Source organism: Hylobates moloch, unplaced genomic scaffold (genome assembly GCF_009828535.3).
Source record: "Hylobates moloch isolate HMO894 unplaced genomic scaffold, HMol_V3 SCAFFOLD_4, whole genome shotgun sequence".
Lineage (NCBI taxonomy): Eukaryota > Metazoa > Chordata > Mammalia > Primates > Hylobatidae > Hylobates > Hylobates moloch.
Window position 1 is genome coordinate 159,558,809 of NW_026652279.1, and position 13,175 is coordinate 159,571,983.

General features: G+C 44.3%; 1 protein-coding gene across 1 annotated transcript in view; it reads right to left on the minus strand.

The window, feature by feature from the left end:
• Positions 1–13,175, minus strand: part of SLC15A1 (solute carrier family 15 member 1) — a 71,098-nt gene that overhangs the window by 31,956 nt on the left and 25,967 nt on the right. Inside the window, exons 2-8 of the mRNA XM_032149197.2 lie at positions 10,247–10,263; positions 9,768–9,849; positions 9,523–9,664; positions 7,329–7,448; positions 5,225–5,324; positions 4,916–5,006; positions 2,698–2,781 (exon numbers count right to left, since the gene is read on the minus strand). Of these exons, the coding sequence (XP_032005088.1) occupies positions 2,698–2,781; positions 4,916–5,006; positions 5,225–5,324; positions 7,329–7,448; positions 9,523–9,664; positions 9,768–9,849; positions 10,247–10,263 (636 nt within the window). The remainder of the gene's footprint in view (positions 1–2,697; positions 2,782–4,915; positions 5,007–5,224; positions 5,325–7,328; positions 7,449–9,522; positions 9,665–9,767; positions 9,850–10,246; positions 10,264–13,175) is intronic.

Consider the following 13,175-nt stretch of genomic DNA (forward strand, 5'->3'; position numbering starts at 1 on the left):
GAGGTGGAGGTTGCAGTGAAATGAGATCGTGTCACTGCACGCCAGTCTGGGTGACAGAGTGAAACTCCATATCAAAATAATAAAAATAAAAATAAATGGAGCTGTAATCTTCTGAATGCAGTGGGAAGAGAAACCTTTTTCTTTCTCTTTTTAATATTCAGGAAAAAAGAATTAATCTTAATCATATGTGGCAGAAATTTTTTCTGTGGTCACTGTACAGAAGCAGTTAAAATTAATTGCATCTGCAGCTGCAGTTTTACAAAAGTTAGAAGCACTTTTTCAATGAGGTCATTCTTCCACGGACCTTTTTGGCAAGTCATATTGTGAAAATAACTTAGAAAAAAACCATTCTGGGGCTGAGTGTGGCGGCTTATGTCTGTAATCCCAGCATTTTGGGAGGCCAAGGCAGGAGGAGCACTTGAGACCAGCAGTTCAAGAGCAGCCTGGGCAACATAGTGAGATCCTATCTCTATCATCTTATTAAAAATTTTTTAAAATTTTAAAGCATTGTTGCAAGAGTCTCTGAAAACATAGTCCATATACTAGGATTTCTGATTATCCAATACCACAGTTCAATAATTTAAAAACACGGATAGATAGCTTGAATTCTACTTATTTTTCTCAATTAAGAGGGTCTGAGATTTTTGACAGGTGCTAGCTCCAAGTATGTGCCTATACTATAGATGTTCTTTATAGCTGATGAAAGAGATGTTTACTAATATTCTTGCCGAATGTCAACCTTTCTGAATGCAGACATGGATGGTAAAGATGTCCAAGAGATTGAGTCTACGTTTTCTTTTACCACTAATATTTAATCTTTAAGCTTCTGATCAACTGAAACCTAATTCAAGCATAGGAATTTCTAGAGGTGGTGTTGACACATCGGATTTGGCCTGTTCTCAATTCCTCCAGAAGAAAAAGCATAATCTTTGATAGAGGAATGACTTGTACAGATGAAATAAGAATGTACCTAACGTGCTTAATACAGTGTCTGGTGTAAAGCAAGACTTTTTGAAATGCTCTCTGTCTCCTGCCAAGAATGAGAGAGGAAGAGGTATCAATGAGCCTGCTAGGGCACGGTGGCAGTATGGGAAGAACCACGGAAGAAAAGAGACATTAAAAAGAGAATACTGAGCTCTCACCTAAATGAAAGGGGAAAGCTAAATTGCTACACTGTGAGCAAAAGAGATTTAAAATGGTCCTATTCCATGCACTACTAAGATCTGAAAACAAAAATTGGAGAGAGAGATGTGATTGTCAGCTGAGCAAAGCTGATGACAACCTCATCTGAGTGGGAGAAGGGGCTCCGAAGAGTTGAGGTGGCCACTGGGCTGTTTTCTTTTTGCACCGTTCTTGGCCACCTTTCACATCCAACCATCCCATGTAGAAAACGCCACCTTTCCTAAAAGCCAGTGCCAAGAACTAATGTGCCAATGAATGCCTCGAATAGACGTATATGTTCTATCCAGTGGGAAAGAATTCTAGTAGAAACATATGGGGGAGGGGGGTGATACTAGTTTGGTGCAAAAGTTATTGCGGTTGTTGCCATTACTTTTAATGGCAAGAGCTGCAATTACTTTTGCACCAACGTATTCGATTATGGAAATGTAGACGTTCACTGGATGTTTCAATGGCAACTGAACCAGGTTGCCATTTCTTCGAGTAAGTTATAGATAAGTACATGTTGACAAGAACAAAAGCTTTTAGCCTTGGGTTCAGCTAATCCAGCAGATTCTATCACCTTCAGCTTTTTTTTTTTTTTTTTTTTTGAGACAGGGTCTTGCTGTATCATCCAGGTTGCAGTGTTGTGGTGCAATCATGGTTCACTGCAGCCTCGACCTCCCAGGCTCAAGCAATCCTCCCACTTAAGCTTCCAGAGTAGCTGGGACTACAGGTGTAAGCCATAGCACCCAGCTAATTAAAAAAACAAATAAACAAAACAAACAAAAACAACAACAAAAAAACCAGCCAGCCATGGTGTCTCATGCCTGTAATCCCAGCACTTTGGGAGGCTGAGGTGGGTGGACCACCTGAGGTCAGGTGTTCGAGACCAGCCTGGCCAGCATGGTGAAACCCTGTTGCTACTAAAAATACAAAAATTAGCTGCGCATGGTGGCGGGTGCCTGTAATCTCAACTACTTTGGAGGCTGAGGCAGGAGAATCGCTTGAACCCAGGAGGCGGAGGTTGCAGTGAGCTGAAATCACACCATTGCACTCCAGCCTGGGTGACAAGAGCAAGACTCTGTCTTTTGTTTGTTTGTTTTAGAGGTAGGGTCTCTCTCTGTTGCCTAGGCTGGTCTTGAACTCCAGGCTGGTCTTGAACTCAAGGGATCCCCCTGCCTTGGCCTCCCAAAGTGTTGGGATTACGGGCACGAGTGACCATGCTGGGCCTCTCTCACCTTCATCTTAATCTGCCTAAATTACACCTTTCAATGACCAACTCAGTATTACACCTTTCAATGACCAACTCAGTTGGTTCCTTTTCTTGTAATCCTTTTTTTCATCCTATTCCCTCAGAACTGATGGCCAATCCTACTTTCTTTGAATACTTAGAGCGTGTTTAACATCTGATGCCAATTCTTCTCACTACTTTTTGTTGCCACTTGTTACATGCACTTTAAAAAAACTAGTCACAATCATTCATGTAGGGCCTGACCTGGTCCTAGGCTTCTGTTAATTCAACCGATTTCCACTTACTCAGGGATACAGCCATGAGAGCAGCAGGAACCCCAAAGGCCAGTGGGTAACAAGCTTGTTTACTGTGAATTCCACATTGTTGAACTAGGGAGAAATGACAAGATTAAAATTATTATGGCATTGGTAATGAGGATATAGTTCCCATTTGTAAAGATCCCTCACTGATAATTACATATTGCTTTCACATACTGTTCTAGACATATCCATTTGCCTCACTGACATAATTGCCAGCTAAGCAAAGCAGCAGTGTAGCAGGAGGAGCAGGAGATGGAAACCAGTTCTAATCTCAGCCCCTAAATAGATGGGTGATCCCAGCTTGGCCAAAATCAGTGGCCCCCTCTTGGTTCTGTGGGTTTTCTTTGCGGGGGAGCTAAAGATGACCTGGATACACTAACTTGATTATATGGGACTCAGTAAATGAAAAGTAGACTGGTAAGTCAATATTGTATGTTCCTGAATTCATGCCAATCAGGCAGCAATTCGAAGACCCAGGGCAGGGGTTGGCACACTTTTCTGTGAAGGGCCCAACAGTAAATATTTCAGGCTTTGTGAACCATTGGTCTCTGTCAACTACTCAACCCCACCTTTGCAGGGGAAATCAACTGTAGGCAATACATCAATGAATGCTCTTGCCCAGATTTCTGGATTTGGCCCATGGGCCACAGTTTGGCAACCTCTGACCAGCAGCTATTTTAGCTTTGAAATAAAAATTATAAAAAAAGTAAGCCTTTGTTAGAAGTCATAGGGATTCCTGGAAACCCTTTCCATGGAATGCTGGAGCCTCCAGGCATGATCTGATGCTATCAGGGTTTTGCTTTGGTTCAGCTATCTCACAATTCGGGAGAGAAAGAAGTTAACTAGCAGAAGTGACAGTCATGCAAATGTTTCCTGTTCCTGGCAAAAAAATAATTTTCCCCCTATAAAGAATAGAAATTTGTTAGTCAAACCTTTATTTGAACTGATTTGTTATCAACTAATTAACAAGTTACATAAAATTTTTGTCACATGTTCACTTTATATTTGTATGAGAGTCATGAATTTCCTTTTAACAAATTATCCTTTAACAGATTCTATAATTTAAACATGCACCCTCTAGTAGAACCTAGACATGGGAGAGGTGAGCGAACAGGACGCAGGAATAAAAGCTGTTACATTTTTATACAAAACAAGTTGGAAAAAAACAAAAAATAAAACAAGTTAGAATGGGGTTTAATTGTCTGTCATCTTCAAACCACTATGCTGTGCAGGAATACATAAATCCCCCTGAAATCTTTATTTCATAATCTAATCTGATTCAAATGTGGGCAAGATGGTCTTGTTAGTTTGTCACCAGTAACACCACATATTCCCTTCCACGTGGGAAATTCACAAACTCTCAATGGAGCATTAGCAAGCACAAACCTCTGATAGTTACTGACACTGTCCCATTCTCTTTATCTGAGCAGTTCTTTTGGAAATACTTGAGATGATAAGAAAGCAAAGAAAAAAACTTTGCCTTGGCTGGGCGTGGTGGCTCACATCTATAATCCCAGCACTTTGGGAGGCCAACGCAGGGAGATCATGAGGTCAGGAGATTGAGACCATCCTGGCTAACACGGTGAAATCCCGTCTCTACTAAAAATACAAAAAAATTAACTGGGCATGGTGGTGGGCACCTGTAGTCCCAGCTACTCAGGAGGCTGAGGCAGGAGAATTGCTTGAACCCAGGAGGCAGAGGTTGCAGTGAGCCAAGATCGCGCCACTGCACTCCAGCTTGGGCGACAGAGCAAGACTCCTTCTAAAAACAAAACAAACAAAAAATCAAAACAATTTTGCCCAGTAAACTCTTCCTAAGTCACAGAAATATCACTGGGGAGCAAAGCTTGAAGGCTAAAATGGCAGCTACGGCCACCAGCTTGGCTTCCGAGGCACCTCTCTTGCCTCTTACCTCTTACCATGAGCACAACTTTGCATGAATAACAGTTTAGGAAGATGGATGCCCATGCTAAGGATGGCTTAGACTCTCCAGTGGTCACTGGGATAAGGGATTTAAATAAGATGAAAAGGAGGTGAAACTCACAGGGAAGGAAGCACTTATTCCAGATTCCAACGTCCATCCCAGCATGTAGCTGACAGCTAGAAAACAGGGGAGAAGGGAAGAACAGAACAAAACGAAGAAGACATGGACTTAGCCTTACTAAAAAAAGACCAACAGAAGTTCCTTTCAGGTATCTCTTACCTCTGAGCATGGGAGTGATGATCGTGGAAAGCAAACTTCCAGCATTAATGGCCAAGTAAAAGATGGAAAAAAATCTGTTTCTTTGTTTCTCCTGCAACGAAGAGGAGAAAGTAAGATGACTCTGGCTATCAATCAACTGAGCAGAGGGAGCTGATGATCTCACTTTACTACTAACTTAGTTTTGGTTTGTATCTTACTTTCTAATGTACTTAAAAAGAATCCGATGGAGAACAGACTTTGTGCCAGTGGCCTCTGACTCCTGGACGTGTAGTTCATTCATGTGGGCTCTGGGGAGGCCCCTACTCTTACCTGGCCCTCTTCAAACTGATCTCCGCCAAATGCAGACACGCAGGGTTTGATTCCTCCAGTCCCGAGAGCTATCAGGGCCAGGCCGATCATGGACAGCACCCTGGGAAAGACAGGGTGTTAGGGCCAACACGGCAGATCCTCCCAAGTAGAAGCCTTCTCTTTTCCCCAGTTTCCCTCAGTGGGCCCGGCACAGTGACACACACAGAGAAGAAGACAATCTCGCAAGAAGCCAGATCACAGGAATGCAGCGTGATAGCCATATGCAAACTTGAACTCATGGGCCTTCAAACTCCTGCCCCCATCTAATAATTTACCATCCAGAAAACATAAAACAGTAGCTCGTGAGCTGAGCAAAGCCTTAGGTTTGGGGTTCTTTTGTAGCTTTATTGTTTCCAGTAAAAGAGAGGGTAAATGAAATGTTATTGAACAAATATAAGCATTGTGTCTGGTACAGTCATAACCGACTCATAATAGTAATTAAGTAACATTGGAAAACATGATTTCATTGCAAAGCAGAATATCAGGTTAGGTAGTATGATCTCAGTTTGTTTACAAGGTACAGAAAACTGGAAGGAAATAGACTAAAAGATTTATTGTCATGGCTAGATGGTGGGATTAAGGGTTATTTAATTTACTCTTGTATTTTCTAGGTTATTGCTAAGTATTTTAACTCCTGAATTGAAAAAAAAATTCATAGCATTTATTGACCCTCACTTTGTAGTTTTATTAAATTTACAGGTAGGTACTACAAATTTCTGGTTTTATAGGCATGTATCCCATATCTTCTTGGTTGCTAATGTTGCTTTCAAACACTTAAAAAATTTTATGAGACAGATAAAGTCAAATATTGCACAGGTAAAGAATTCTTTAAAAATCATGCTTCCTGAACCAATCTTCCTGAACTGGCTGGCCAAATCACCTCTTTAATCTTGTCTGCCTCTTAATACAACTTGCATTTAATGTTGTCAATCTAAGCATTTTAAAAGACAACAAAAACATGGCCAACTGAATATTATATACAATTTACTCTTGTGAGAATTTTAGGTGTGCTCCGATATGGACTCCATGAAATGAAAAATGAAAAGCTAAGATTTCTTGAGCACCGATCACTTGTCAGGCAGTGTTTTAGATGCTTTACTTGGATTAACCCACAACAGTCCTACACGAAGTAGGTACTATTATAAACAAGGAAACTGAGGCACAGAGGTTAAGAAACTTGCTCAAGCTCACACAACTAGGAAGGGGCACAGCCAGAATCTGGCTCCAAAGTCCATGTTCTTAATTGATATTACAGATTAGAAAACTGAGGTGCAGAGAAGAGCACCTTCCCAAGGCCACAGAGCTGCTCTGTGGGAGGGCTCACAGCCACTCCCTCCACCGACACAGTTCCCTCTGGGCACCAAGAGTGTTGCATCAAGGCAGCCAGTCTGGACAGCAGTCTGATCAACTGATAAGCCAGCAGTGCGGGGATGGCCGATACTAATTTGAGTTTCTATTCTTCTTTCCCAGCTCATTAGATAGTTTACTTATAGATCAAGGAACTGAAGCACAAAAACAGGAAACTAGATAAATCTCTACAACTAGTCTACTAGGCCAGACTGCAGTGAAGCAAGATTAATCCAGCACATGAGCATTTATCAATAACACCTGCCATCCAGAGCCCAGCATAAAGGGCTGGAACAAATATTTATGAAACGGGATTATTGAAAACTAGGCAGAAGTGTGGTACAAGACAGAAAACCAAACGTCCTGGAGTCCTGAGGACACCTGGCGGTGTGGAGGATCAAGGTCTGTGGGACTTTATATCCCTCCAGGGTAAGTGAAGACCAACATGAATCCCCTGCCCACTGACTGTACCTCACATGGGATATGACGGCCCATAACAGCTGAGCCTCAGAGTGAGCAATGCCTCCAGACAACTTTTAGGGTGGTGACATCCTGAAGACCCAGCTCAATCTATTTGACAGCCTTCTCCATGCCGCCCAAGGGGGAGGAAAAACCTCCTTATGCTCACAGTGAAGTTCAAGGAAAAAGACGAAGACTTAAGGCATCAAATGAGCACGAGGTAAGAGGGTGATGGGGGCAGCAGTGAGCACCAACTCACACGTGCACAGAAAGGCTGTCGGGGGTGCCATCGTGGTTGTGGTCTGTGAGGTCATTAATGGAGCTTACTGAGATGACTGCTTGTCCAATTGTGTAGACAATGGAGAGCGACACAATGGTCCTGTGTTTCCAAAGATTAAGAGAATCTGAGTTAATTGCACAATAGCCGTCCACTTCTGACTCCACCACAAAAGACCCCCTCCTTGAAAGCTTTCAATCCTGAATACACTTATTTCTCGAACTTGAGTAACACTGTTAACTCTCAGGAAGGCACATGGGCAAAAAGAATAGAACAAAGTTTTGGGCTAGGCATGGTGGCTCATGCCTGTAATCCCAGCACTTTGGGAGGCCAAAGCAGGAGGACTGCTTGAACTCAGGAGTTCGACACCAGCCTGGGCAACATAGCAAGACCCCATCTCAACAAAAAAATAAAACATTAGCCAGGTGTGGTGGTGCATGCCTGTGGTCCTAGTTGCTCAGGAGGCTGAGGTGGGAGGATCACTTGGGTCCAGGAGGTTGAAGCAGTGAGCCATGATTGCACTACTGTACTCCAGCCTGGGTGACAGAGTGAGACCCTGTCTCTTAAAAAAAAAATTAACAAAATTTTGGCCAGAGGGCCAGGAGAGGGGAAAGATCCACCTCCCGGGTTCATGACATTCTTCTGCCTCGGCCTCCCGAGTAGCTGGGACTACAGGGGCCCGCCACCATGCTCGGCTAATTTTTTGTATTTTTTAGTAGAGATGGGGTTTCACTGTGTTAGCCAGGATGGTCTCCATCTCCTGACCTTGGGATCCGCCCGCCTCGGCCTCCCAAAGTGCTGGGATTACAGGCATGAGCCATCGCACCCGGCCTATCTTTTTAAACAGTAAGAATTACTTATCTTCTGATTGGTAATGATATTTGGCCAGGAAGTGGACCTTTGGTAATTTTTGTAGAATTCTTTAGAGGTAGTGATTCTTCTTTCTTCTGCCCATGCTACAGTTTGGTTATCTGTCTCCTGCAAACCTCAAGCTGAAATGTGATCCCGGTGTTGGAAGTGGGGCCTGGTGGGAGGTGTGTGGGACACTGGGGCAGATTCCTCATGAATGGCTTGGTGCTGTCCTCATGGTCATGAGTGAGTTCCTGCAAGAGCTGGTTGTTGAAAAGAGCCTGACACTTCCCTCCTCTCTGTCTCTCACTTCCCCTCTGGCCATGTGATCTCTGCACATGCCAGCTCTCCTTCACCTTCCTCCATGAATAGAAGCAGCCTGAGGCTTTCACCAGATGCTTGGTCTTCCAGCCAGCAGAATCATCAACCAAATATATCTTTTTCCTTTATAAATTCCCCAGCTTCAGGTATTCCTTTATAGCAACACAAGCAGACTAAGACAGCCCATGTCATTCCTTTGGCCTGGAAGAGCCTCTACTTCCTTCTTCATTAAGTCCCAGGAAAACCTTCCTGGCAACATCCCACTGGGTGTGCTCGTGGAGCCCTTCCTGGAGGGCTGGGTGACTTCTCTCCTTAGTGACCTCACACCATGTGACCTCAAGCAGCGTGAGCCCCTCAGCAGCCAGGGGGTATTTTAGAGAGTTTCTTCATTTCCCCAGACCTTAACTCCATGCCTCACACATCACTAATAATAGACAGTATCCCTGCTACTATGTCAAGATGAGACAAAGATGCTACATTTGTTTGGATTAGGGAAAAACAAAAACCTATAGATGCTGTTTCCAGTCACTAAATGTCAGCCACTGTGTTAGGCTCCAGGGACAGGAAACTGAGCAGAAACAGAGCTGTAAATGCTCTCCTACGGGTTTGTTTTTGTTTTTGTTTTTGAGACAGCGTCTTGTTCTGTCATCCAGGCTGGAGTGCAGTGATGTGATCACAGCTCACTGCAGCCTTGACCTCCGGGGCCCAAGTGGATCCTCCCACCTCAGCCTCCCAAATAGCTGGGGCCACAGGTGTATGCCACTATGCCTCGCTCATTTCTTTATTTTGGGTAGAGATGGGGTCTCATCATGTTGCCCAGGCTGGTCTCAAACTCCTGCCTCAGCCTCTCAAAGTACTGGGATTACAGGTGTGAACCATACCACACCTGGCCCTCCTAAGAGTCTCTGTTCTGTGATTCATCATTCCCAGATTCCACCATTCCCAACTACAAAACCTACATTTACTTTTTGGCTTGTTTGTGAACAAGACATTTCCAGCCACTCACTTGAACTTTCCCAGCCACGAGTCAGCGATAAGAGCTCCGAGAATTGGCGTCAGGTAGCACAGAGCCACAAACGTATGGTAGATGGCGGTGGAAAGGTTATCATCCCAGCTGATGAAATTTGTGAAGTACAGAATCAGGATTGCTTTTGCAGAGGGCAGGTGGAAGAGGAGGGGGAAACAAAGTTAGGACTGGTTATGGCCACTCCCGCTCTTCCCCGAAGGGTGAGAAACGGCCAATACAGTTACCTCGCATTCCATAGTAGGAAAATCTTTCGCAAAACTCATTGACGACGATGAAGAAGATGCTCAGGGGATAACCAAAGAAACTCTGACAAAAAAGAAACAAGCACAGGATTGAAATACACCCCTCACTGGTCCATAGCCACAAAGGAGCACCAGTGGCATGAAAGGCAGCCAGCACAGATTCAGTAACTTACCAGTGACTGTCTAGAGCAGGAAACTAGCATTTAATCATTTTATTCCCTACACTAATCCTTCCACATAGAGACAGCAGTGAAATAAAGCATCCAGTGCTATTGTTAGTCTGAGGAGGATTATCCACAGCATTTCCTCAGGAGAGGACATCCCACATGGAAATCCGGGATCACACCCTCACTGGTTCTAGATGTACACTACAGATCTGTGAGGTGAATGAACCCTTAGGGGTAAAACAGATGATGAAATTTACAAGATGAAGATATGTAGAGAAGGAAAAGGGTACTCACCCGTGATTTGGACATTCCTGAAAGAAAAACAGAATCCCAATATTAAAGTCAAGCCATTCCAATACTTTTTGCTATGTCTAAACCCAGAGCCTCTGACTTTTTAGGGTGGTCAGAGGGGCCATTCACCAAACAGCTCCAGCCCTCCCTGGGATCCTGGCCCCAGACTCATGCTTCTTATCTGAGGTGGGGCCTGGCATCTGTATTTTCTTTTAAGAAGCTCCTCAGGCAATTCTCGTGTGCAGTCAAAATTGAGAAGCAGCAGCTCAGAGAATCAGGCCTAAACCATTTCCTTCTGAAACACTTCAAAGGCTGCCCATCAGGATACAATCCACACATTCTAGCATGTTCTTCGATATCTGACAAGTGTTTTGGTGGGGATTAAATTTCTGTAATATAAAATGCTTCTGACTGGCTGACACACTGTGCACACTCAACCGCCACCTCCTATGGCTTGGGCCCTGCCTGCCAGGCTCACCCCCTGATTTAAGTCTTGCCACCAATTTTCCCTTCCCAAATCATCTCTGATGTGCCTACGTCACCATACTGTAATGATGGGCAGTTTATATTTTTGCTTCCCTTCTGGACTAGGTTCTGCAAATGGAAGAATTATGTGCCATCCATCACACCAACATCCCCACTTCCAACGTCCCGTACAATACCTACCACTGGTAGGGGGTTATGTCACAAGAACGAATGAAAAGAGCAGGAAGAAACAGCCTGAGAATACAAGGGAGCCGGTGCACATCAAGTCCAGTGGACTCTCCCATCTGCATCCTAGGAGCGTCTCATCCCCATCCCGTCAGCACCTGCTCTTCTGTCTCCCCAGAATTTTGGCAAGAGCTGAGCTGTGCCATTGTCTCTAGTCTTTATACCTCCTCAGTCTGCTCCTACACAAACACATTGCCCTGTGTTCATCCGTGTCTATCACACACTATGCTGTTTCCCACAGAGCATCCGTCCCCTTCCCTCTCACTCACCCCGATTTCCTTATATTAGAGCTCTTTGCTGCCAGGGCTCCCTGAACATGCTCCACCTCCATTAGGAATCTAAGAATCGGTGACCCCGTAGCAGTGGGTCTCACACTGGAGTGTGCCTCAGACTCACCGGAGGGCTTGCAAGAACGGATAGCTGGGCCCCACTCCCAGAGTTGTTGATTCTGTAGGCCTGAGATGGACATTGAGCTTGCATTTCTAACAAGCTCCCAGGTGTGGGTGCTGCCACTGGTCCAGGCAGTGTGCTTTAGGAATCACTACACTGGAAAATTATTCTTTAGACTGTTCTTTTCCCAGTGTTTGTTCTTGGCAGCTTTGTCAAAAATGAGTTGGCTATAAACGGATGCATTTATTCCTGGGTTCTCTTTTCTGTCCCATTGGTCTATGTGTCTGTTTCCATGGTGATTTGGTTACTACAGCTTTGTAGTATATTTTGATATCAGGTGGTACCTCCAGCCCTATTCTTTTTGCTCAGGGTGACTCTGGCTTTTCGAGGCCTTTTGTGGTTGTATATGAATTTTAGGATTTTTTTTCTATTTCTATGAAAGTTGTCATTGGATCTTGTCATTTGCAGCAATACAGATGAAACTGGAGGACATCAGATTAAGTGAAATAAGCCAGGCACAGAAAGATAGATATCACATATTCTCACTCATATGTAGGAGCTAAAAAATTGATCTCATGGAGGTGTGAGTAGAATGGTGGTTACCAGAGGATGGGAAGGGTAGGTGAAGGCAGGAGGATGAAGCAAGGTTAGTGGATACAAAAACACAGTTCTGTAGAAGGAATAAGAGCTGGTGTTTGGTAGCACAACACGGTGACTACAGTTAACAAAAATTTATTGTATATTTCAAAATAGAGGCTGGGCATGGTGGCTCACACCTGTAATCCCAGCACTTTGGGAGGCTGAGGTAGGCAGATCACTTCAGGTCAGGAGTTCGAGACCAGCCTGGCCAACATGATGAACCCCTATCTCTACTAAAAATACAAAAATTAGCTGGGCATCGTGGCACACGCCTGTAATCCCAGTTACTTGGGAGGCTGAGGCAGGAGAATTGCTAGAACCTGGGAGGTGGAGGTTGCAATGAGCCAAGGTCGCACCACTGCACTCCAGCCTAGGCCACAGAGTGAGGCTCTGTAAAAAAACAAAAACAAACAAACAAAAAAAAACCCAAAACAAAAAACAAACAGAATAGATAGCAGATCTGAAATGTTCTCAACACAAAGAAAAGATCAAGGTTTGAGGTGACAGATATTCCAAATATCCAGGTTTGATCACTACGCATTATATACCTCTATTAAAAATCATATGTACCCCATAAATATGTATAATTATTATGTATCCATAACAATTTTTTAAATCCTTAAAGCCCTACGGCAACCCAAGTGTTGCAAACAGCAGCAGAGCCGCCCATATGAAAAGCAGCTCAATTGGAAGTCAAGGCCTGCCTCTGTGGCTGGTATTTGAGAAGACTGACTTCTCTCTGCACCTGAGATTTGCATCTCTAACAAGAGTCAAGGTGATGTCAATGATGCTGGTCTGGGGAGTACACTTGGAGGACCACATGCAGGCTGTGATGTCCTGCTGCCTAACGGCTCTATATAACAGAGTTTTATCACTTCCCTGGTTCCAAACGCCAGAAAGACCACGCCAGCTATCCAGAGCAGAACGGAATACAGGAGCCATACAGCATGCTGAAGCCTTCACCACAGCACCCTCCTGCATCTCCCACACCGTTTCCCTCTGGGGGCCTTCCTTGCAGATTTACTGCCTTATATTTTCATTATGTGCAAGTTCAAAGCCCTATCCCACAAGAAACAACGCCACAACCCTGGCAGAGGAACTCCCTTCCTGACCCTGACCACGGGGCCCTCCAGGCTTCACCACCTCTTCCTGGGCAGGCGCCTTCCCTCCTGATCTGTCAGCCTGTGCTGGG